The 23,707-nt window shown below is 46.8% G+C and overlaps 1 protein-coding gene across 2 annotated transcripts in view; it reads right to left on the bottom strand.

Annotated features, from left to right (window-relative positions):
• LOC110488365 (poliovirus receptor) overlaps positions 1–23,707 on the bottom strand; it is a 77,993-nt gene that overhangs the window by 35,085 nt on the left and 19,201 nt on the right. The window contains exons 3-8 of one of the 2 annotated variants that reach the window (XM_036970682.1): positions 19,344–19,453; positions 18,784–19,027; positions 18,151–18,450; positions 17,650–17,767; positions 16,872–17,020; positions 5,619–9,671 (exon numbers count right to left, since the gene is read on the bottom strand). In XM_036970682.1, coding sequence (XP_036826577.1) covers positions 9,121–9,671; positions 16,872–17,020; positions 17,650–17,767; positions 18,151–18,450; positions 18,784–19,027; positions 19,344–19,453 — 1,472 coding nt within the window. In that variant the 3' untranslated portion in view covers positions 5,619–9,120. Of the gene's footprint in view, positions 1–5,618; positions 9,672–16,871; positions 17,021–17,649; positions 17,768–18,150; positions 18,451–18,783; positions 19,028–19,343; positions 19,454–23,707 lie in introns of those variants that run through there. The other variant, XM_021560594.2, reaches the window with a different exon arrangement.

Below are 23,707 nucleotides of genomic sequence, written 5' to 3'. Positions count from 1 at the left end.
TTTTCAATAAACATGACAAAAAAAAACAAAAAAAATTACATTTTGAATTCCGGCCGCAGCACAACATGTGGAATAAGGTATGAATACTTTCTGAAGATATCCGCAAAAGCAGATTGCCCCCTTAAAATAATATAAAATTGAATCGTGAGCTTAAGATAGTGTACTGGACGGAGGAGAAAACATATATGAAATGGTAGTGAGTTTAAAGCCCTCTAGACATTATATTGCTGTGAGCATTGGTGCAGCACTGAGCATGACTATCACTTCGCAGCCAACATAAAAAGGTTTCGATAACTGGTGCTCTGACCATCATTTCGCAGGGAACGATGGGCACCAGAGAAGCGATGGTGCAGTGGTGCGTTTCAGGGGTGTCGGTCTTATCTTTTCAAGCCAGAGAGGGAAGAGAAAGAGAGCAGCCGTTTGGTATCTCTCACCCTTTGGCTTTTGTCACCGCTGTGCAGAGAGCCGAACCAAAAATGACATGTCCAGTCTCCAAGTGCCCACGGTCAACTTCCTCTCCCTGTCTCAGTGTCACTTCCTTGCTTCTCTGTTCCGAACCATGTCATTGTAGCTAGCGAGCCAGTGCTACCCATTACCCACTGCCTTGGGATCAGTTAGGATTAGCTACTGTAGACCGCATAACACCACATACCGACAGGTGACCACTTTGTGGGTGGTTGGTAAATGCTGATTCCAGATCAGCTGGAAAGCTATCACTGGACTGTCCATTACCCACGGTCCTAGGATCAATTAGCTTCACCCACATCACCTCAGATACTGACAGGTAACCACTGTGAGAGGTTAGTGGAGGCTGATTCCAGGTCAGATGGTAAGCCATAGCACCTCAGAAAACACATTGAATCCTGTTGCTACATTTGCCTTATCAAAAGGTGCTTCACCGAGGTAAGCTCCCTCTGAGTTTTCCCTCATGCGCAGGTTCACGCGTAAGATGCCACACCTGCGAAATGTGAAATCCACTGCTGATGAAGTCACAAGTCTTATTTTAAGTAACACATGTTCTAATTTCACAAAAACAGCGAGGGACATGTGATCTTTCACACAGGTATCACACATTACTGTAGGCTTTTCCTGGCAGCTGCTGTTTTTAGAATTACCTCGTACCCCTGCACATCGACTTGGTACTGGTACTCCCTGTATAGGGCAGCAGGAAGCCTAGCGGTTAAGAATGTTGGGCCAGTAACCCAAAAGGTCGCTGGTTTGAATCCCCAAGCCAACTAGGTGAAAAAAATCTGCCGATGTGCCCTTGATCAAGGACCGTAACCTTACTTGCGCCTCTGTAAGTCGATTTGGATAAAACTTCTGCAAAAAATACTGAGTGTACAAAACATTAGGAACACTTTCCATGACACTGACCAGGTGAAAGCTATGAGCCCTTATTCATGTCACCAGTTAAATCCACTTCAAATCAGTGTAGATTTTTCAAGCCTTGAAACAATTGAGACATGGATTGCGAAATGTGTACCATGTGTACCATTCCAAGGGTGAATGGGGAAGACAAAGTATTTAAGTGCTTTTGAACGGGGTATGGTAGTAGGTGCCAGGCGCACCGGTTAGTGTGTCTGCTGGGTTTTTCCCGCTCCACAGTTTCCCCCGTGTATCTAGAAAAGTCCACCACCCAAAGGACAACTTGACAACTGTGGGAAGCATTGGAGTCACCATGGGCCAGGAACTCTTGACACCTTGTGGAGACCGTGCCCCGACGAATTGAGGCTGTTCTAAGGGCCAAAGGGGTGCAACTCAATATTAGGAAGGTGTTCCTAATGTTTTGTACACTCAGTGTATATAGCCATGTTATTTTTACTCGTTATTGGTTTTCACTGTGTATTTATTCCTCGTGTCACCATATATTTACTGCATTGTTGGAAAAGGACCCGAAAGTAAGCATTTCACTGTTCGTCTACACCTGTTGTAGCATGTTACAAAGCATGTTACAAATAAAATGTTACTTGATTTTGATTTGAGCTCTCAGGTGCTGTGACATCTGACAGCAAAACTTGCCAGACAGACACAAATGTGACCGTTTCTTATGAGAAACTGAGAGAACATTCAGGAGGCGGCGAACTAGTCAACCAGTGAGCAAATCCTGTCCATCTGTCCGTCCCGCTGAGAGACTGACCTGGAGAAAAGACGCTTTAGGCCATTTATCTGACAATCTATGTCAATCCATTCAGCCTGAGTGGCGCGGGAAAGGTAAGAGAGCAGAGCAGCTAGGCTCCAGGGCGGTCCACACAGGGCTCAATGAAAGGCCCCCTGCGGCCGTCCACAGCCCTGCCGGTCCATTAATACTGGCCAGCCAGAGTCATTAGTGGCCTGTCGATATATTGTAGGCAGGCAAGCTGCCGGCAGACCCGAACTTAGTAGACTGTCAAGCGTTTCTGCTAGCCCTGCCATCCTCTGGCTAAGGTCCCAAACCCAAAGGTAAACAACGAGCTACAGGTCATGTGGGCGAGACACTTATTGGCGAGTCAAGGAAAATTATTTCAAATATTCCCGGCATTCCAGTGCAATTTTATGGTCTACTTAGTATAAACAATGACATTCCACAAGTAATGCCATGGGAGAATGTGTTAGGCTGTTTATTTTACAGTTTTTGTATCTCAGTTTCAATTTAATTTATAATTCATTTCTAATTTGGCATGGAATTTTTACATGCCTGGGAATTCAGACATGCCTGTCTTCCATTCATACCGGGGGATAAAGGGCCTTTTCTAATGAAGAAAATAATTAGCATAGACAGTGACCTACAAAATCCATAACAATTCACATTCTCTAACACACAGGTCTCGTGAGGAAAGAAGTTCAATCTCAGTCACTGTTCAAAACAACCTGGAACTAATCGAATAATATGCAAACAATTTTTTTTGTGCGTGTCAGCTCTACCTGATTACACAATTTTGAAAAACTACATTCCATTACTTTAAAAAAATAAAACGAGGTCTAGTTCAATCGTTATGCGCCCTGGTGCATTATTTAACATTCAGCCTGTGTGCCCCGCCAAAAACAATTGCTATCCTTCCACCTTGTCAGTTGACACCCAAAGATTGTAGATTGTCTGAGGTAATTGTTTGTTGCTTGTCATTCACAATGTCTAACCTTTCAAAGCCTTTACATGCCAGCAGACTTGAGGTAGGTTGACTTTCGGAAACTATTATTCCACACCATGTACAGCAGGGATCATCAGCTAGATTCAGCCACGGGGCGATTTTTTGTTGAGCGGATGGTCGTGGGCCAGACCATAATTAATTACAAATCATTTGCAGACTGCAAAAAGCCCAAAGAGAACAATTATGTTATAGTCAAATATTCTAAAACCTTGCTTACGTTTGCATATGATCACATGAGTCTTTCTATTTTGGGGCCAAATTGGAGAACCCTGGGGCAAGTTGGAGAACCCTGATGTCCAGAGATCTTCAAAAAGGTTATTTTTTTCACTACCGTTCCCTTAACTGAAACTATGCCATTCATGTCACAATCGCCTGCATTAGATCAACAAGGTTAAAAGGTCCGAATGAAGAAAGGGTTTGACAGAGTCCCGCAAAGAGGCGTAGTCAAGGCGACAGACGAGGACCTAAAGTGGCCTCAGGAGGACCATAAACGATCTCTCTCAGACTACAGTCAAGGATGTTGTGGCAATGTAGTACCACAGGTTTGTCTGAATAAGACACATTATTTAAGTCCATCAATATCATTTGGAACTGTAGCCAACATTAAAAATAACACCATCCAGCCCACTTGTTGTAAACAACTCATTCAGGGAACCCATCAATGCATCTACTTGAGAAACTGCTCGTTGTCATCAGTAGTCTTGGCATGATGGTTACGCTACGTTTATTATAGCATCGTTACACATCAATAACCCTATGGTATCTCTAGCACTCTGGGTAATTACACTGGTCTAGATAGGGATGTTGTGGAACAATGTGATAAATGTAACATAAAGAACAGACAGTTCTCTGTGTAATACAGTGGCGGTTGGTGCCGTTTAAGATGAGGGAGGATGATTATTTTTTTATGAACATGGCCTTATTACTATTACAGCATATTGGATGACTTTTCATACTCCATTCACCCAGCTCAATGTAACATTGATAGGTTTAGGCTATTACATGACTCTCATTTTCCCTGTGCCAATCATGAGGTCGCTACAAACTAGCCCAACGTAGGTGCTCAGGTCGAGAGAATTTTGAGTAATAATGGTGACAGTGACACATTCAATACCACCTTGCACAGTCTTGCCTGCATCTAGCTGATCTAGGGTGTATTCATTAGTCCAACGGTTGCAAACAAGAGTTTCTATTGGACAAATTCAGGTATGTTTATCCCCGTTTTGTTCGCTACCGTTTAAGAAACTTTTTTTTTTCCCAACAGAATCAGCACAATGAATACACCGCTGATCACACACAAACAGTTCACTTTCATACCAGACACACACAAACAGCTCATTGTGTAATATCTATAGATAATTCCTTCTCTCATCTGTGCTCTCCTCCTCTCACCTTTTCCCTTCGCTTGTGGACTTCAGTGCAGAACACATCCACTGGTCTGTGACCAGGCAAAAATTAAGCTTTTAAGCCAAATCTTCATACCATGACTGCTACACACAGCCTACATCGTTGTCGGGTTATAGTCAACATAGGCATAGCTACTAGAACTAAGGCGTTAGTAAACCCGCTACAATCATGCAGAACAGTGTGGTCAGCAACAATCAGTTTAGCAGTTACACCAGCGAGCCCAGGTGGCTATAAATGAATAAAGCCAAAAGCTTACCTTTACTTGGGAGAGTTCCAGTGTCGAACAGCCATAGCCAGCTAGCTAACACAGCATCCCTCTCGGTTAGAGCCGGGTGTTTGAGTAGGCTAAACGATCTAGCTGCATTTGACACTAGCTAAGTAAGTGAAAGTGAAAAGAATATATACTATGAAATATAGCTAGCTCTCTCTCCCTCCCTTGTTCAAAACTGTTCAACTAGTATTTCTCTCGGAGTCGACTACTCACCACATGTAATGCACTGCAGTGCTAGTTAGCTGTAGCTTTCAGTACTCGATTCATTCTCTGATCCTTTGATTGGGTGGACAACATGCCAGTTCATACAGCAAGAGGTCTGATCGGTTGGAGGACGTCCTCTGGAAGTCGTCATATTTACTGTGTAAGTCTATGGAAGGAGGTGAGAACCATGAGCCTCCTAGGTTTTGTATTGAAGTCCATGTACCCAGAGGAGGACGGAAGCTAGCTGTCCTCTGGCTAAACCATGGTGCTACCCTGCAGAGTGCTGCTGAGGCTACTGTAGAGCTTCATTGCAAAACTGTGTGTTTTAATAAATTATTTGGTCACGTGAATATATTTAGTTTAATCTAAAAAGGAAAACTTTTTGTTTCACTATTTTGTTTTTCTGAAATTCACTGAGGATGATCCTTCTCTCCTTCCTCCGAGGACCCTCCACCAGTGTAGTAATGAGAATCGTTTCAGTTCTATATCGAGGCAGACCTAATAACCGCAAGGGCTAAAGCAAAACATTGTCGATATGCATGCTACATACACAATCAAATTCACAGACGGACCACTACGCTGTCGGAACGTCACACACAAGACTCAAATCATATTTAGAAATCCATCATACTTTAATAACACCAGAATACAAAAATAAATGTGACAGGACAAACTGGAACGAAACACCCACAATGTCAGATGGCGATACAGAGAACATCGTTATACTAGCAGCTTGTAGTGAGAGACAAACATCTGGGAATATAGGAGCATTTTAATATTAGTCATATTCTCCAGGTCATAATCCTGTCAATATTGTGCTCAAGTAAAAAAAAAAGAAAATGAAAAAAAAACCCCACTGTAGAATTTAGCCGAAAAAATGGAATATCTTATTATGCTAGCAACTGGGCTAACATGACCACATCAATTAGTCATGCTTGTTGCACGTTATGTACGATTTATTTATGCTATGTACACGAGGGACACGGGGAATACTGCATGTGGTGGAATTGTGAATTTAAGGCTTTGTTTGGTTGTCTTGAGATTAGAGTCGAGCGTGAATTGTAGGCTGTCGTGACCCATTAGGCTTTTTAAAATGACCACCACCACTGCCCTTAGACAGGGAGAGTAATTTCATCCCAGAAACGTAGCTTTTTATTCCATGTGAAATTGGTGAAATTGGTGCTGGGTTTACTTCTTAAAAACAGGGAAATGGGGAATTAAAGGTTTTAAGCCTCTGTAGAGAGAGATGTTCTCTCTCTCTGTTCATCTTAATAGCAAGATGGAGAATGATGATGGAGCCCAACGAGGAACAATCTTGCCCCTGCTAATGGGAGGCATTGCACTCAAGGTGTGTGTCAGGTCAGGGAAAGATATTTGTGTGTGTGTGTGTGCGCATTCTATGGGTGAAACAGATCTTGAGAGAGGGTGATTATATGCTCTCATGTGAGTTTATCTGTGGAAGAAAGAGAGAGAGAGAGAGAGTGTTTGTGTGGAGAAGATGGTGAGAGCAGCTTAGAGTTCAAGGCCCTCGATAATATAATGTACCTCTATGTACCAGTAGGCTACAAGATACTGTAATTACATGTGTGTCAATGCATGTAAGGTCATTTGTTTTCATTGGTTATTTTGCAACCAATTCCCATAATAGTAGTCTGTGTTAATGGACCAATAACATTTCTTATCGGAAGCCTCGAAGATAAATACACACTTACTTCATTAAATTGATTTTTTTACATCAACAAATACACAACCAAACACTTCACATAAGACTGTTAAAATGCTTATATCCATTCGCACAAAACATCATCAGGAAAACAAACCGTTAATTTGGACACAGTGGTGAGGATCTGATTATGTGATATGAATCTGTGATAAAAAAAAGGCAAAGGAGGAGTCGTCGAACACAATATTTTCAGAGCAGCGGCCCGGATACCAATACCCAATCAAGTTTTCATCTGTCAAGGGGTGGCACAGGAGACCACTCCAAAGGCCCTTTGAGTCACTCCAACTCCGCCAGTGAAATATTCATGTCCATGCGGGTCCTCGTGCTAAGCAGTTTCCTATCACCGTCCCCCAACCCCTTCATCAGTGAGGTTACTGTGCATGAAATGAGTGATGAATGACTCCGAGATAAAATCAGGATAGGCTTAGCAATCCATATGTATGAAATTATGCAAAAACAACTCCTGCATAATATTGAGCTATTACGCGGTGAATCAGCGTGTGGGATATACACACACACACAACTCAAAATATACTCGCCGACACAAATCTGTTCAATCACGCTACACACACCCTTGCACAATTGACACACTCGTCAGCATACCCACGCGCGGCCGCTGCTTTAACGTGTACGCCGCTAATCCGACAGTGGAACATACTGCGGGTGGGGTTAGCTCCTTACCCTCGTTCCAGGTCTGGCAGAGAATCAAATTCAGTCCACTCAGAACTCGAAAACACATATGCCGGTCAGGCTTAGAACTAATGGGCCTTGCACATGGTCAGAAATACCCCCACACACAGTCACAGGCATATTTAATGTGTTACTGCCCCCTTAGAAGGCCAGAAGAGATTACACAGAGACGCAGCAAAAAAATGACAAATATAAATACTCTACTAAGTATTCCGCCCTGCTAAAAAAAAAAGAGAGAATATTTCTAAGACTAAGTAGATAATTGATCATAGACAGTCTACCTCATACCACCTCATAATTCCTACTGTATTCGGGAGCAAAATATTGTAATTTCAGCCTTATGTGCAGCTTGGTTTAACTGGATTAAATCGCACAAGTACTCAATACCAGCCTCTCTCTCTATCCCTCCGCACAAGGTAACGCGCAACACTTTTATGCTTCTTCCACTCCTGAATTAAACATGCGGGGAAGGAACAGCTTGTTCTGGTAAAAACAGAGAGGGAAATATTCCGCCTCTGCCTCTGATCCTCGAGCGTCGGCAGCGAAATATCTCGTTGCCATTAAAAAAACGGCGCATTGATCGACTTGCCGGGGAAATGGAGGGTGCTCCCGTCTAATTGGTCAAACTGACAGGCAGAGCAGGAGGCCCAGTTAGAGATGGGTGTGCCTGTCCATCTGTCAGTGGGTCTGTTATCTGTCCCTAGGCAAACTAGACAAGCTGGTTTTGGACCCTAAGCATGGTAGGCTAGCACACCTCGGACGGTGCCAGCTGACCCGCTGACCCCTGCTTAGCGGTGAAATTCCACCAACATGAACAGAGCCAACATTCAGGTGGAATTTTTTTTTTTTACGGATCTGGTCGCTCCACTTCTCTCGTTCAAACCCCACCCCCAGCTTTGTCTACCATGTCGCTGGTCTCCCAAATGTAAAAGAAAAGAATCACAAAGCCATTAGAAAGAAGGAAAAGTGCATTGAAAATAAAGTTGGAAACTAAGTTGGTGAGACGAACCTCTGCCTAATAGTCATTAAAACCAAACGTGCTTCAACGAGGCCCTTAAGGCCCAAACATCTTGACAATACAAAGACCATTACATAACGCTGTGTATGAATGCCTGTGATGATGCACATTAAGCAAGACACAGCTTTGTTCCTTGCCCTCCACACCGCGGTTCACCGGAGAACATCTTGAAGCTGTAGCAGTGGTTATAGAACTAGTGTGACCATCTACGAATGCGTCTAAAGTTTTCCCATGAAGGTGACATTGAACGGTACGTTTCCTTACCAAGAAAAAGTCTTTACGGTGTTCGCAGTTCCGTGGATTAGTTGGCTACTAAATGCGGTCACCCGGTCACGTTTCACTTGCTAAGCTGAAATGGAGTGGTAAGCAGCATTGAAGAGGAGATACAGCGTTTGATTTTTGGGGTAGACTGACTGACTGACTTCAAGACGTCTAGTCATTCAGCAGCGCCCTCAAGTCATCACTGCTTGTCCATCAGTTACAGAACAGTTTCGACTCCTTGTTTTGTTTCTGTGGTGGTTTCTTTTAATAGAAAATAATCATAAGCGAAGCATGTCTCTAGAGTAAGCAGGGGAAGGGTGGTTGATGGGATCATTCCAGACAGGTGGTTGGAGGTTGGTGGTGAACTCTCCTCCCTGTCCTCAGCTCTCCCTCCTGGACCCTGTTGGTTGACCGTCCCTCTCTAGACGTAGATGGCAGTCCGGGAGATGACCGACCCGTCCCGCTGTGACTCCATGTCGTCATCCAGGTAAATGCTGACCCCTCCCATCTCGTCGTCGCGCCGGTGGATGTGATAGGCTGGCGCCATGCCCACGCTGAAGCTGTCGTAGCGCTCCTCTTCCTCCTCCAGGCTGCCGTCGAGTGCGTCGAACTTCCTGCGCTCCGCCTCATCCATTTCGCTGCTCAGCAGGATGTCGTGGGCGGTGGGGTTGGAGCCTGGCGGGCTGTGGAAGTCGTTAACCTTGGCCAGTGCTCCGGGGTCACTCTCGCGGTACGTATAGATGGGCCCATTGATGTTGAGCCCAGTGCCTCCATTCTTGTTGCCAGCTCCGCCGAAGAGGCGGGCTTTGTTCCCGTAGGCCCCTGGCTCTCCGTTGCCGGGGTAGCCGCGCCGTTGCCGGCGACTGCGGGTCACCAGGACGGCAATCAGCGCGCTGACCAGCAGAAGGGCCAGCAGGCTGCCGATGATAGCCCCCGCCACCACGCCCGCGTTGGACGGGTCCACTATGGCCTCTGCAGAGGGGGGAGGAGGGGAGCAAAAGGTAGAGGGAGAGAAAGAAATGGAGGGAGGAAAGGGAGGGGGGTTGGTTGGTTTTTAAATGGGCCTCTTTCCGTAGGAGTAGTACTGTTGTTCTGGTGCTCTCCTGGTGAGATGCGGTCAGTGAGGTGGTGGTGTCTCGATCAGTGCTGTAGCGATTTGACTGGGATTGATTCCTCCCCTTTAGCTGCAGTTTTTTTGCAGCCCCCCGTTGCCCATTTCTACGGTCCTACGGTTGGTGTGAGCCAAGTTTGAGCCGGTCCAACTCTTGTTTCGGTAGAGAAACAAAAAAATGAGGAACACATTTTGTGACACACGATGTGACGAATCCCGGGTCTGAGATTTTGACCGAGGCGTACATCGGGCACAACAACGCAGGGACAAGAGAGAGGGACAGGGACAGAGATAGGGAAGTGAAAAGGGAGTACAGAAGTGGTAATGACTGGCACTGTGGTCATGCATGATGAAATACATCAACATACTGCTGCCCCCCCCCCAGCACCAAATGGGTCAGTTAGTTTAACCCCAGGCTATGAGCGCTCCCCCACTGTAAACCAGGAACCAGTCCAATGGAGGAAGTCAACTCAGAGCCACATAACGCTATAAGAGGCTGAAGCCCACCTGCAGTTTGATCCATTCCAAACTCCGACCTCATACAGGGCAGCTTGGAATGCCCTGCCAAGACAGAGGGCTTAGGAGATGCTTGGCCTTGATGTCTATATCTAATTCTGGGTATGGGGAGGCGAAAGCATCAAAGCCATGGCACAGGGAGAAATAGGACAGGGGTAGTTGGGAGTCGGGACTAAATCAACCGGAAAGGGGTCAAAATGATCACATCGAGCTTATATCACCGCCTATATTACTGTCGCGACAGAGAGATTAGGGGAAGAGGAGCACAACAGCAGATACCACCTGAACAATATTTTCCTGTTTAGGAGAATCACAAAAAGTCAAACAGGAAAGAGATTCTCCGAACAGGAAAGAGGCAGGGAAAATAGCATGGATGTGGGATGATATTGAAAATAATGATGAGTACGATTTCAGGTTCTAGCTGTACAGTACAGGTAAAGTACCCATATGTATAGAATTGTATATATCCAATAATAACCTACGGTTGACACACTCTTGGTGCACTTAACTCTTGTCTATTAAAATCCCTCCAGGTAATGTGTGGAGCGTGAATGTACAGAGTCGTGCTGCCAGTGTGAACTCTGTCAATGGGGGGGGGGGGGGGGGGGGGGGGGTCAGAGCACCTTCCAACCTCTGCATGCACATTCACCTCAAATCTCCTGTCCCATCAACCCCAAATTCTCCCTTTCGCTGAAAGTCTCCTGTGTTTCCATGACAATCTCAATCATTTCACATTCAAGGAGACGACTCGGAAGCGCGCCAGGCATTTCCTCAATCACTCCAATTCCCTCGCTTTCTTTTCAGCCATACGGGAGCGGACACAAAGTCTCTCACACGCAAAATGTATTTTTTACTCCTCCATTTTAGTCCACAGCCAATTTAATCCCCGGTCTCTCTTCGGATATTGAGTTTCTAAATGATTTATTTCTGAGAACGCCAGGCAGATGTGCTGAAACTAAAGCAGAGAAAAGATGCCTTACTGAATGACAGCCACTACCTCACCCTCGTTTCATCTGGAACCTTTACGTGTCCTTTCAGTAGTACATTCTCTCTCTCTCACACACACACACACACACACGTCTCTGCCTCGCTCTCACACACACACTGTGTTGTCTCTTTAATTCTCTCTCTCTCACACACACACACACACACACACGTCTCTGCCTCGCTCACGCACACACACACACAGCAGTCTCTGCCTCGCTCACACACACACTGTGTTGTCTCTTTAATTCTCTTTCTCACACCACACACACACACAGCTGTCTCTTCTCTGAATTTAATTGAGCTGCTCCCTCGCCCCCCTACAGAGGTGAGGAACGCTAGGAGGTATCCCCCCCCTCGGTGACATCCCCCCTTAGTCACTCTGCTTCCTCATCCACCACGCCTTCTTACCAGCTGCAGTCTCTATGCAGCAGTAAGACTGTATTCACCCAGTTGGCAAGTACTCTTAAATGGACTTGCTGGCTGATTTTAGGATGTGTCGATACACACAACAAGGGAAGGGTGAACTAGTGTAGCTCCGAGAGGGCCCCTCCCACTCAGACACACCACCACAACGTCAGCTCGGAGGAAATGAGCCTCTGCTAGGAGTTACTGAAAAGAAATGACTGCATCGTAAAAACAAAGAGATGCTGTGAGCAGAGATGGGTGAATCTGGATCGGGTATTGATTCTCACCGTGCCTGGTGGTATGTGGCTAGATGTAAACGCACCGCAAAAGGCTAAAACACCCTGTTGATGTGTATACTCTGCATACTGGATAATATAAACCTTCAGCAGTCCGTCAAATATTATGGGGTTACCGTCTAAACACATCTGATTGGTTTAGCTTAAAGCTTATTTTTTGACATTTAATTTGAACATTTATTTAACTAGGCAAGTCAGTTAAGAACAAATTCTTATTTACAATGACGGACTACACTGGCCAAAACCGGACACCGCTTGGCCAATTGTGAGTCGCCCTATGGGACCCCCAATCACAGCCGGTTGTGATACAACCTGGATTCGAACCAGGGTGTCTGGAGTAACACCTCTAGCACTGAGTTGCAGTGCCTTAGACTGCTGTGCCACTCGGGAGCCCCCCACCAGGCTTATTTAGACACCAATTCCACAGCGCATACATAATGTACACATGTTAGCATCTGCTTGTCTTAAGACTCAATAAATTCATAACATGAACGTCTCTATTTTTAGATAAAGGACTGATTCTCAATCAGCTCTGTGACTACTGTGCTAAGACTGCACTATAACACAGGCACATTTATTTTGAGACCCATTTTAAGTTGGACAAATCTGCTGCGATGATTGAATCCAGACCTCGGCTGTTGATAGAGATCAACAAACAGACACAGTTAATAGCAATGTAGCAATCTGCCTCAAAATGAGGTATTCTGTGTTTCCGTGAGTCATTCATGGGGAAGCTGAAGAGCGAGAGAGAGAGCGAGAGAGAGAGAGAGGAAGGAAGGAAGGAAGGAAGGAAGGAAGGAAGGAAGGAAGGAAGGAAGGAAGGAAGGAAGGAAGGAAGGAAGGTAGAGAAATAAGTGTGTGGTTTCAACTTCATTCTCTCAGAACAGAGTGAAGAGGCAGCAAAGCTGGGGTAGAGGGGGAAAAGCAATCCCCAGTACTAGTCCTGAAGGATTTAGGGCACTCTATCTTCCATTGGCTTCCCATTGATTAATGATGGGGGATTATTGAGACAGATAGTCATCTGCTGTGCCATAGAGCTAACCCTCTGGCTAATTGAAAGGTAGCTTCATGACCCTGGAGGATTACAGAGCTGCGCTCCTCCAGCCTGAGGCTATGCAGATAGGGGAGCTTGTTTGTGCTGGGTCAGGGCAGTTGCATTTATAAGCCAGGAAAAATGAGGAAAATGACAAAGGCACAAAATGGCAGCGTGTGAGCGGTTACGGCAACGGCAAAGCATTCGGGATTAGACTTTATCATTCAAATTGAAATGCAGCCGCTCACAGGCAAGGCAATCATTGCCCTTTGCTTGGGTCTTTAGACGCCTGGCACGAGAATGCCAAAGCAGGCGTATCGTTCGGTCGTCCTTCGACGTCAAACGGCTGAGGCAGAGTGGAATTGGGGAGGGGGTCTCTCCTGAGAGTCAGGTTGCTACTGGAGGTAGGGTTGGTGGAGGACCTGATTGAGAACATGGCCCCAGTTCAGAAGGAAGCACAGGGTGGTTGTTGACATTTGAATGAAAGTCAAACAAAGTCTTCCTGACAAGTAAGTAATGCACTGAACCACACACATTGCTATCAGAAATATATACTCAGATTCTTAGTCAGATGCTCCACGCCTCAGGCTTCATTCAATCATTCATTGTGTTTTGGCAAGGAGGTAAAATATATATTTTTTATATACATCTTTAAAATTGACCAACCTTGGACCTCAGCACTCCACCTGACTGGGTTAACTTGCAGAGCTTAAAAGGGATAGTGCAACATTTTGGCGACGAAGCCCTTTTTCTACTTACCCAGAGTCACATAAACTTGATGTGCATGCTAGCTGTTCCAATATACTTCTAGTCATTGTGCTAGTTAGCTAAACTACCTTCAACTTCCTCTGCACGCAGACATATAAAAATGGCATCCATGAGTTCATCTGACTCTGGTTAGGTTAAACAAGGGCTTTTCCTCGAATCGCAAAAAAATAAAAAAAACTCACACTATCCCTTTAAGCTCTGCAAGATAACCCAGGCAGCTGGAGGGCTGGTGTCCAAGGTTTGTACATTTTGCAAGTTATTTGGGGCTAGTTCTTTGGGGTTAGTTCTTTGTAACACACGTCTTCAGGCAAGGTTACTGGGTCACATTGGACTAGCTCTGCAAATGGGCAGATGTTCATGGTAGATATTCTCCAACTTGTTCATTTGTACCTTCCCGCCAGGTTCTCCATGGGGGCAGACTTAGCCTCTCTCTTGGTGCCACGAGGCAGTCTCTGATAAGCCACCGTGGCCATGTGCCTGCTCTCTCCTTATCTCCCTCACAGAGATGAAACCTCACGGTCTGGCAATTCTCACTGCACCCCCTGCACTGTTCTTGGTGACAGGGGTATTGAGTAGCTTGGATGAATAGGGTGCCCAGAGTAAACTGCCTGCTACTCGGTCCCAGATGCTAATATATGCTTATTATTAGTAGTAAAAGCTTTTTGGAAATCTGACACAGCGGTTGCATTAAGAACAAGTTTATCTTTAATTCTATGAAAAAACATGTATCTTTCATCAAAGTTTATGATGAGTATTTCTGTTATTTGATGTGGCTCTCTGCAATTTCTCCGGATGTTTTGGAGGCATTTCTGAACATGGCGCCAATGTAAACTAAGGTTTTTGGAAATAAATATGAACTTGATCGAACAAAACATACATGTATTGTGTAACATTGAGTCCTGGGAGTGTCATCTGATGAAGATCGTCAAAGGTTAGTGATTAATTTGATCTAAATTTCTGCTTTTTGTGACACCTCTCGTCGGTTGGACAATGGCAATGCTTTCTGTGACTAGTTGCTGACCTAACATAATGATATGTTCTGCTTTCGCCGAAAAGCCTTTCTGAAATCGGACACTGTGGTTGGATTCATGAGAATCGTATCTTTAAAATGCTGTAAAATACTTATATTGTTGAGGAATTTTAATTATGAGATTTCTATTTTGAATTTGGCGCCCTGCACTTTCACTGGCTGTTGGCGAGGTAGGACGCTAGCGTCCCGTACGATCCCAAAGAGGTTCTTGGCCACAACTGAGGTGGGAAACAAAATCTGCTCAATGGAGATGGATTAATCTAGATATGACAATTTATTAAAAGGGGAACAGTGGCCTCCAGCCAGCCCAGCCCCGAGGAGGACGTCACCGGAACGAAGGCTACAATACAGTAGGCTACTAGCCCCGGGTTTATGTAAGCAGACATTTCAGTGCCAGGATATCCTCGGTCTAGCTTCGTTTATTATTCTGTCCCTGCGGAGGCTTGTGTGTGGGTCCAGCGGATGGCTTGCCTGAGGAAGTGGTGTGTGTGTTCTTCTGATCCCTTCAGAAGCGTTCCCAGTGAACAACGACAATAACGCCATGCACCGAGTCAGCTGGACCACCCACTAAGGAGGGGGAGGGGGGGGGGGGGGGGGGACTTGGAGAGAAAAGAGGTCGCGACACCCTGCCAGGCCATTGAAAGTTTAGCAGGAGTCATCTCAGAGTTCTATGGGACTTTTCTGTTATTGTTTTCCCCGGCTCTCCCTCCCTACACGGACAGATCCAGCTGGCGCCTTGTCGACACTAACGCGCCAATCTCTGACACGTGCCCGCTGAGCAAGTGTCAAGCGAGAGAGTGGTGCTTTTTCCTTTCATCAGCAGAACTCTAGTTATTGTGTTCACTCGGAGGACGTGGGTCACGTGACCGAGCGCGCCTCTTTAAAAACGCAGAGAAGGGACTTTGTGCTCGCCACCCTCGTTACAAACCGAACCTTAAAGGGGTGTTATAAAAGCCCCCCCCCCCCCCCCCCATCAGAAGTTAAAGGGAACACAGAGAGAGCTTTTAACAGGATTCATGAGTCAACATTTACAAAAAAGGTAACTGATTGTGTGTGTGCTACAAAGTGGTTTCATTTCAAAGTTGCTTCGTTTCAACTGTGTTCCTGCGCACAAAACTCATCCTGCCATGGGATGAAACAGGGTTCAAAGCCAAGGACAAAGTCAATGGAGGTTGGACCAGGTTGTTTTCCTGGGTACTTGCAAAGATGTGGGGCTGGTGGGAGTGCCAGCCAGTCCTGATACCGTAGTCACAAGGCAACGCTGCCAGCATCAGAGCCTTACTTCTACCCCACCTCCCACACGTTTCAGCAGAGTGCGCCTACAAAGCACCTTTGTTCTCAAAGGCAGACAATTCAAAATCTCTAAAAGAATTCCCACGGATTCTAAATGTAGCTTTCGCGTCGTCTTTGGCGAGAACAAGCTCTAACTGCGTTGGTTCCACTGATCTAAAAAGGCGGCGCCCATTTTGACCAGGCAGAATCCACAATGTAACAAAGTCAAAGCTCGCCAACGGAAGGCTGCTCCGTGTTAATTGGATCAATGTGGGAACGCATGGGCACAGAGAGAGGAGAAACCGCAGCATCTCTCAGAATACATCCATTTGAAAAGGAGGAAAGATCTGTTGAAAGTGCATGCAGAGGAAGAGCGGACTCTTTAATTGAAGGGGGGAAAGACCTACACTCAGGATGTTAGGGGGGAGAAAAGAATACCCGACAAACTGGCTCACACCAACTGATTTCCCCGCATGAATAAAATAACCCTTCTCAGAACCCCTACGAGCCACACCTTCACCCAGTTACCTGCCCAGCAGATGACAGAGTAAACGTTCATCTCTGACAGTGTAAATGATGGAAAAGACCAGCCTGCAGGAGTTTAGCTCTGATCCCAGTGTGTGTGTGTGTGTGTGTCCACAAATGTTTGTCTGTGTTGCACATATGCTCGTGGGTGGGATTGTATCATTGTGTGTATGTATCATTAAGTAGGAGTAGGGAGGCAGCTGTCACATGCTCAGTGGGTTTGACTCACCGATGACCGCTGTGGTGACCTGGTGCTTGCTCACTCCCAGCCGGTTCTTCACCTCGCAGACGAAGGTGGTGTTCACAGCCTCGTCCACCTTCCGCACGATCAGCTTGTTGGCGTTGATCTGCACCGTGTCAGGCATAGGACCTGACATGCTGTGTGTGGGAGGGAGAGGGGGAGTGAGAGAGAGAGAGAGAGAGGAGAGAGATAAACCATTTTGGAAGAACCACAGCCATATAACCCATTCCTGTTCCATATTTCCCTTCCTAACTCAGAACTTCTACTGGAGGAGCAGGCTGTCGGCTGCAACAACAGTCTATCTATCTAACAGCCATCTGTCTAGCGCCACGAGACGAAACAAAGACCATGTGGTAATAATCAACAAGAGGAGAAAAACAAATTAAATATGGTTTTCTTTTCCATTTAACTGCTGCAGAGATACTTGTGTTCCCCATTAAGAGATAAAAGCAAGCTGCTGGGCCCCAGAGGACAAGCAATATTGGTAATCTAGCAGATCAGAATAGAATTGTTAATTGATTGTTTATGCCCGACTGACTCCTCCTGTTGTCTGGGATAGACAGGGGAGACTTTGTCTCAAGTCACTCTTCCATCTCCGGGTGAATTAAGACCAAAATGGGGAAGGATACTCCAAAAGTCTGGGACAGTCATTAGACGGATACTCCAAAAGTCTGGGACAGTCATAAGACGGCTACTTCGTAAATCTGGGACAGTCATAAGATGGATACTCCAAAGGTCTGGGACAGCTATGGGAAGGGATACTCACACTGTCCAAGTGACGGTGGTGGGGGCAGGGTTGCCAGTGGCCTGGCAGGTCAGGACAGCGTCGGTTCGGCCGACGTACCAGTTGTTATCATAGCCCACTATGGACACAGTCGGGGGATCTGAGAAAGGGGAGAGAGAGAGGGGAGAGAGAGGGGAGAGAAAGCGGTTACTGCAAGTGAACACTGATTACCTACTGGGGTGCAGGAGTGGAAGAGGTTCTCACAACAAGAGTTGAGATGACTAGGGACTGATGTCTCACGCTAGGTTAAAACAAACACAGACCAGCCCTAACGTGCTTCTGAAATGCAGGTTGTGAACCATGCTTGTGTGATGAATAACCCAACCTTGTCTGAGACCTGAAACCTACTGCCTATATTTTTTTAAGTGTTTTTTTTTTTATAAGATGGTTATTCAAACAGTTATTTGAGTAATGCCTAGGCTTCGGCTCAGAGGGTTAACACTCTTGTGCCGTGGGTTTCGAAAACCAGTCGTTCACGCTTACACTCGACGGCCAACTTCATGGGGAAGGTCTGGGGCTTGTCCTGGGTGCGCTGGCTGATTATGCAGGTGACCTCCTTGCCGTTGTCCTCTGGCGTGGGCACTATGAGGTACTTGCTCCTCACCGTCACCGTGCCGTCCGGCCCTTTTACGGAGGTGGTGTTTTCAGTGCCACCGACCGCTCCCATCCACTTGATGGTGGCCGCTGGCTTGCTGTCGGCAGCCTCGCACTGGGCCACGACCACTGGTTCACCGCTGGTGCTGGCTTGGACGACAACGGGAGATGCCGAATTCTTGGGTTTAGCTGAGAGAGAGAGAGAGAGAGAGAGAGGAGAGAGGAGAGATGGGGAGCGAATGCATGAGTGAGTTTTTATTTGTTGTGCACATACAGGAAGTGTGATCCCTCTGAGAGTTGGATAGAAGACAGAGTGCAAGAGAAAGGCAGGGGCGATTCAGCTGGCGAGGATGGAAAGCGGGGCGATCGATGCGGCGGCTTAACAAGGTGGGCGCATTGGAACTGATGCGTTTCGTGACACCGCATTCATTTGAGGACACCATTAGTCATCGCACCGGAGCCCTCTCTTCGCCGAGTGCAATTAGGGCACAGACTGACAGAAAACAAACACCAGCTGCTCACCAAGCATGACCAGATTGGTGGTGCCTTGCTCATTGCCGCTGGGGTAGGTGGCGTACTCGCAGGTGTACCGCCCGGCGTCGGCCATCTTCAGGCTGGTAATGGTAATGGAGGGGCTTGTCAAGGTGCCTTTGATGAAGCGGACACGCCCAGTGAAGGGAGATTCGGGGAAGCTCTCGCCGTATGTGGGGTGAAAGACGGCAATGTTGTCCCGCTGGCCTTCCGTGGGCTCCCATATCCACGACACCTGCATCCAAGAGGAATGACAAGGAATTAGAGGGTTGCAGGACGGCAGTCAATGCACATTGTGTCTATCCACATGTCCAGTCGATTTCACATATCCAGAGGTATGATATAGCATACAAAGAGAAAGGACACACTGACAACAATTTCAATGCAGAAATGTGTTCAACATTGTTGCAACATTAAAAAAAAAAAACTCTAGACAACATCTTCACAGTACTGTTCTCCCTTTGAGGAAATTTCGGAGGGCAATGTTTGTCTTTCTCCGCGCCAAGGCTGACGTGCGCGGCGGGCTCTCTCATCAAGTGAGATCTGGCTACCTGTGTGAGCTTGGTGTTTCCTCCGTCGACAAACTGACAGCGGAGGTCGACCGACTCGGTGGGGTACGCCTCCACCTCCGTCTCCACCCTCACCCGCTGACACGAAGCAGCTGTGGATGGATAGAGAGAGAGATAGAGAGAGAGAGAGAGACAGAGAGAGAGAAATAAGCATTATCAGCCTCTCATTTTCTGGTTTACAGGTTTACAGAACCACCTCCCCTTTCACTACCAGTGTATAGTACAGATTGATCAGTACAGTATGTCGCCAGTCAGCTCGACAAGGGTGGGCAAATAGGGTGACTGAGTCTTAGCGGGTGTGCATCTAACTGTGCCAGCGCTGTGATTGTGAGGAGTGGCTGGGAACAACTCATACTAATACTGAGTGTAGAGTGATTGAGCAATGCATACGTAAGTGACTATGCCTGCCTGCCTGCCTGTCCGCCCGCCCCCCACCCCCCCTCCCGCAGGGAGACAATGGGGCCGGGGCTGTCAAACTGATTCGTCTGGACCGAGAGAAAAAAACAGCAATCAGCTCAATTTAGAGACTTTCTTTCTCAGGATCTATTTGGATTGCACCTCATCGCCGCCCCCCTCCCCATCGACATCTTAAATCACTGGGATCAAAATGAACCATCCAGTTTCAGGATATTATTCACAGTGGTGAAAAGCTCTCTCTGTCGCAGGTATAAGTGCCAAACTGGCCACATTGCTGAACGAGAAACAGCCTTTCCAGTTTGGCACTTACAGTGCATTCACAAAGTATTCAAACCCCTTGACTTTTTCCGCATTTTGTTACGTTACAGCCGTATTCTGAAATTGATTAAAAATAAATTTAAAAAATTCTGTTTCCATTGATCGTCTTTAAGATGTTTCTACAACTTGATTGGAGACCACCTGTGGTAAATTAAATTGATTGGACATGATTTGGAAAGGCACACACCTGTCTATATAAAATGTCAAAGTTGACAGTGCATGTCAGAGCAAAAAACCAAGCCATGAGGTTGAACAAATTGTCCGTAGAGCTCCGAGACAGGATTGTGTCGAGGCACAGATCTGGGGAAGTGTACCAAAACATTTCTGCAGCATTGAAGGTGCATGAACACAGTGGTCTCCATCATTCTTAAATGAAAGAAGTTTGGAAACACCAAGACTCTTCCTAGACCTGGCCGCGCGGCCAAACTGAGCAATCTGGGGAGAAGGGCCTTGGTTAGGGAGGTGACCAAGAACCCGATGGTCACTCTGACAGAGCTCCAGAGTTCCTCTGTAGAGATGTGAGAAACTTCCAGAAGGACAACCTTCTCTGCAGCACTCCACCAATCAGGCCTTTATGAAGCCACTCCTCAGTAAAAAAAAGGCACATGACAGCCCGCTTGGAGTTTGCCAAAAGGCACCTAAAGGACTCTGACCACGAGAAACAAGATGCACCGAACGCACTGTATACCTGCATCATCACACCAGACTATTGTTTATAAGTATCGAAATAGAAGCCTCTGACTCACACAATTACCACCCAGCTCATTTCCTGTTAATGGCTTTCTATGATTTCCAGTAAACTGATGTCCTTGTACGTCAGCCTTTTAGATAAACAAGGTATAACTACTGTGAATCTTTAAAAATATATATATAAAAAAAATTAAAAAAGGTCAACCCAGCGAGATGACGTTGCAGGCAAGTAAACACAGTGGGTCCATTTCGACAACGACTACGAGCGTTGAAGTGCGAGGCTCAACTTCTCAGCCGTTTTGATCCTGTAGCTACCACACTGTAGCAGCGTGGAGTGCAGCCGTGTACGTGCGCAGATACTCTGTGCGACAGTGTGAGAGCCAAGTCTTGCATTGTGCTCATCTCAATATCTGCGGTGCCGCTCGTTGCAACGTCATCTCGCCGAGTCTACCTTTGAGCATGCTCAGCGGTGCTGTGCATGAAAGACCCGGCATGGGCATCGCCTTGAACCGGTGCCTTCTGCAGGCTAAGCTAAGATGAATACGTGGAGGCAGGTTAAGATTCTCTACGTCTTTCGTTCAAAAGCACTTCAGTGTGAGCTTGGAGATGGCAACCACAGGAGTTCCTTTGAAAAACAATGACTTCCAGCGTCAACAGAAAGCGGGTATTAGATCTGAGTGAGCGCACTGTCACGAAGGAGAGCTGTGCTTCAGTTCAATACGGGCTGACAGACATATGTAGAAGACCAGAGAAACCCCAAATCATTAGGCCCGGCTTCTTACTGGGCAGTATTGACCGTCATATCATGGAAAAGGTGTTATTCTATAGTCCTGTTATCAAGTCTACTGCGTTCATGTAGACATTCTTTCTCAGAAATATTCCTTGATCATTCCTGCATTAGTCAGGAATCATTAGGGATCATTAACATCACTAGGCAAACGGGAGTGAGCGATAGCCTATTGTCACATGGTTCATTTAACAGGCAGACTTGAGCCTATGGAATACACGCAGAGCCAACGTCACATGCATCTTCCGGCTTGTAAAGCAGCAGTGAGCAGGAAAGAAAAAATAATTACCACCTCAACCATAATCAGTCGTGTTATCCACACTGGGCCAATTACAGATTTCACGCATGTATGTCTCCCCTGCTGCCTGATGGCTTTTACTAACGCTCACCTCGTATGTACAGTATTTGGCAATGTTGGCCAAAGTGAAATGTGGTTAAGAGAAAAGGCTGTGGAAATGAGAAATTATTAGAGGAAGCTTCACGACCTGGAGTCCGCCTCATTTAAAAGGCTTGGTCGGTTCTGTACGCGGAGCACCCTTGACATTTAACAACCCGAACAAGCAAAAATATAGTTAGTCAAGCGCATAGGCGTAATTACCGATATTTCTGCCAGAACGATGTGAAAATGGCAAGTGGGAAATGCATACAAATTAATAACAAGGGTTCAGGGAGGAGGCGCTCTGCTGGAAGCACTTGAAGAGCCGTGTTATTTCAGGCTGGATTGGAGACAGAAGAACAGGTACGGGTTCTGGCTGAGTTGTCAGGCAGCCAAAATGAAGAGGGAGAGAGAGAGAGAGAGAAGAAGAGAAGAAAGATGGAAAGGGAGGGAGAACGAGGGAAAGAGGGAGAACGAGGGAAAGGGGAAGAAAGACAAAGGGAGGGAGGGAGGGAGGGAGCAACAGAATGAGGGAGAGAGAGAGAGAGAAATAGAGATTGAGGGAGGGAAAGAGAGAGGGGGGGAGGAGAGAGAGAAGGGGGGGAGGAGAGAGAGAGGGGGGGAGGAGAGAGAGAGAGAGGGGGGGAGGAGAGAGAGAGAGGGGGGAGAGAGAGAGGGGGAGGAGAGAGAGGGGGGGAGGAGAGAGAGAGAGGGGGGGAGAGAGAGGGGGGGTAAGAGAGAGAGGGGGAGAGAGAGAGGGGGTAAGAGAGAGAGGGGGAGAGAGAGAGGGGGTAAGAGAGAGAGGGGGTAAGAGAGAGAGAGGGGGGGAGAGAGGAGGGGAGAGGGAGAGGGGGAGAGAGAGGAGGGGGAGAGAGGAGGGGGAGAGGGGAGAGAGGGGGTGGGGGAGAGAGAGAAAGAAATGGAGATGAGGAGAGAGAGACAGCCAAGGCCTGCAGAGGCGGTACTAGAGGAGGGTGGAGGGCATAGGCGCAGATAAACTACAGAGTGAGCTGAGAGAATGGGTGAGTTGCATGTGGGCACTGTTATTTTTCTTCTCTTTTTTTTTTTTTTTTAAACACCAAAATAGATGAAAAAAGAAAGCAGGAAAGAGGATAGAGTGCTGCTGTGTACTTTAGCCCAGAATATGTCGAACACGAAATGAGTCGAAAGCAAAGGCACTTTTCCCACCCGCCACTCTTTATGTGACTGACCCCTGTGATGAGCATTGGTGCAGTGATGCCATCTCTGCCATATTAAAGCAGACCTCCGGTGAGCCGGCCCCCATTCACCCCCCCATCTGAAACCATTAGCTTTGCAGGTACACTGATCACAGCCAAATGGGCCACGCTAGAGGATTAGGCCCTGGCAGCTAGGGTCTCCCTCACTCTCTGCCACTCACCTTGGTATCCCTCTCTTCTATACAAACACACAAGGCACACCTTAACATGGGCAGAGCACAAACTCAACACACAACGTGCAGGGACAAAGACACACCTCGCAAAGATAGACACGGACACGCACGCACTCAGAGGGACACGCACTCAGAGTGCCTCCAGCTGTTTCCCCCGGACTCTCCTGTCGATCGGACAGACACTAAGCAGACTGATCCTCTCAACTCTACTGCCGGCGAGCTCTCTCGCTCTCCAATTCTCCCTTTCTCTCCCGCTCTACCTCCCTTCTGTTCAGCCCCTCCGCTCCCCCTCGTTCTCTCTTCATCTCAAGGTCAAAGTAGCGCTCTCTTCTTTGCATTCCCCAATC

This window comes from Oncorhynchus mykiss, chromosome 32 (assembly GCF_013265735.2).
Source record: "Oncorhynchus mykiss isolate Arlee chromosome 32, USDA_OmykA_1.1, whole genome shotgun sequence".
Classification (NCBI taxonomy): Eukaryota; Metazoa; Chordata; class Actinopteri; order Salmoniformes; family Salmonidae; genus Oncorhynchus; species Oncorhynchus mykiss.
The sequence above is the reverse complement of the archived record's forward strand: the minus strand, read 5'-3'. Positions and strand labels throughout refer to the sequence as shown.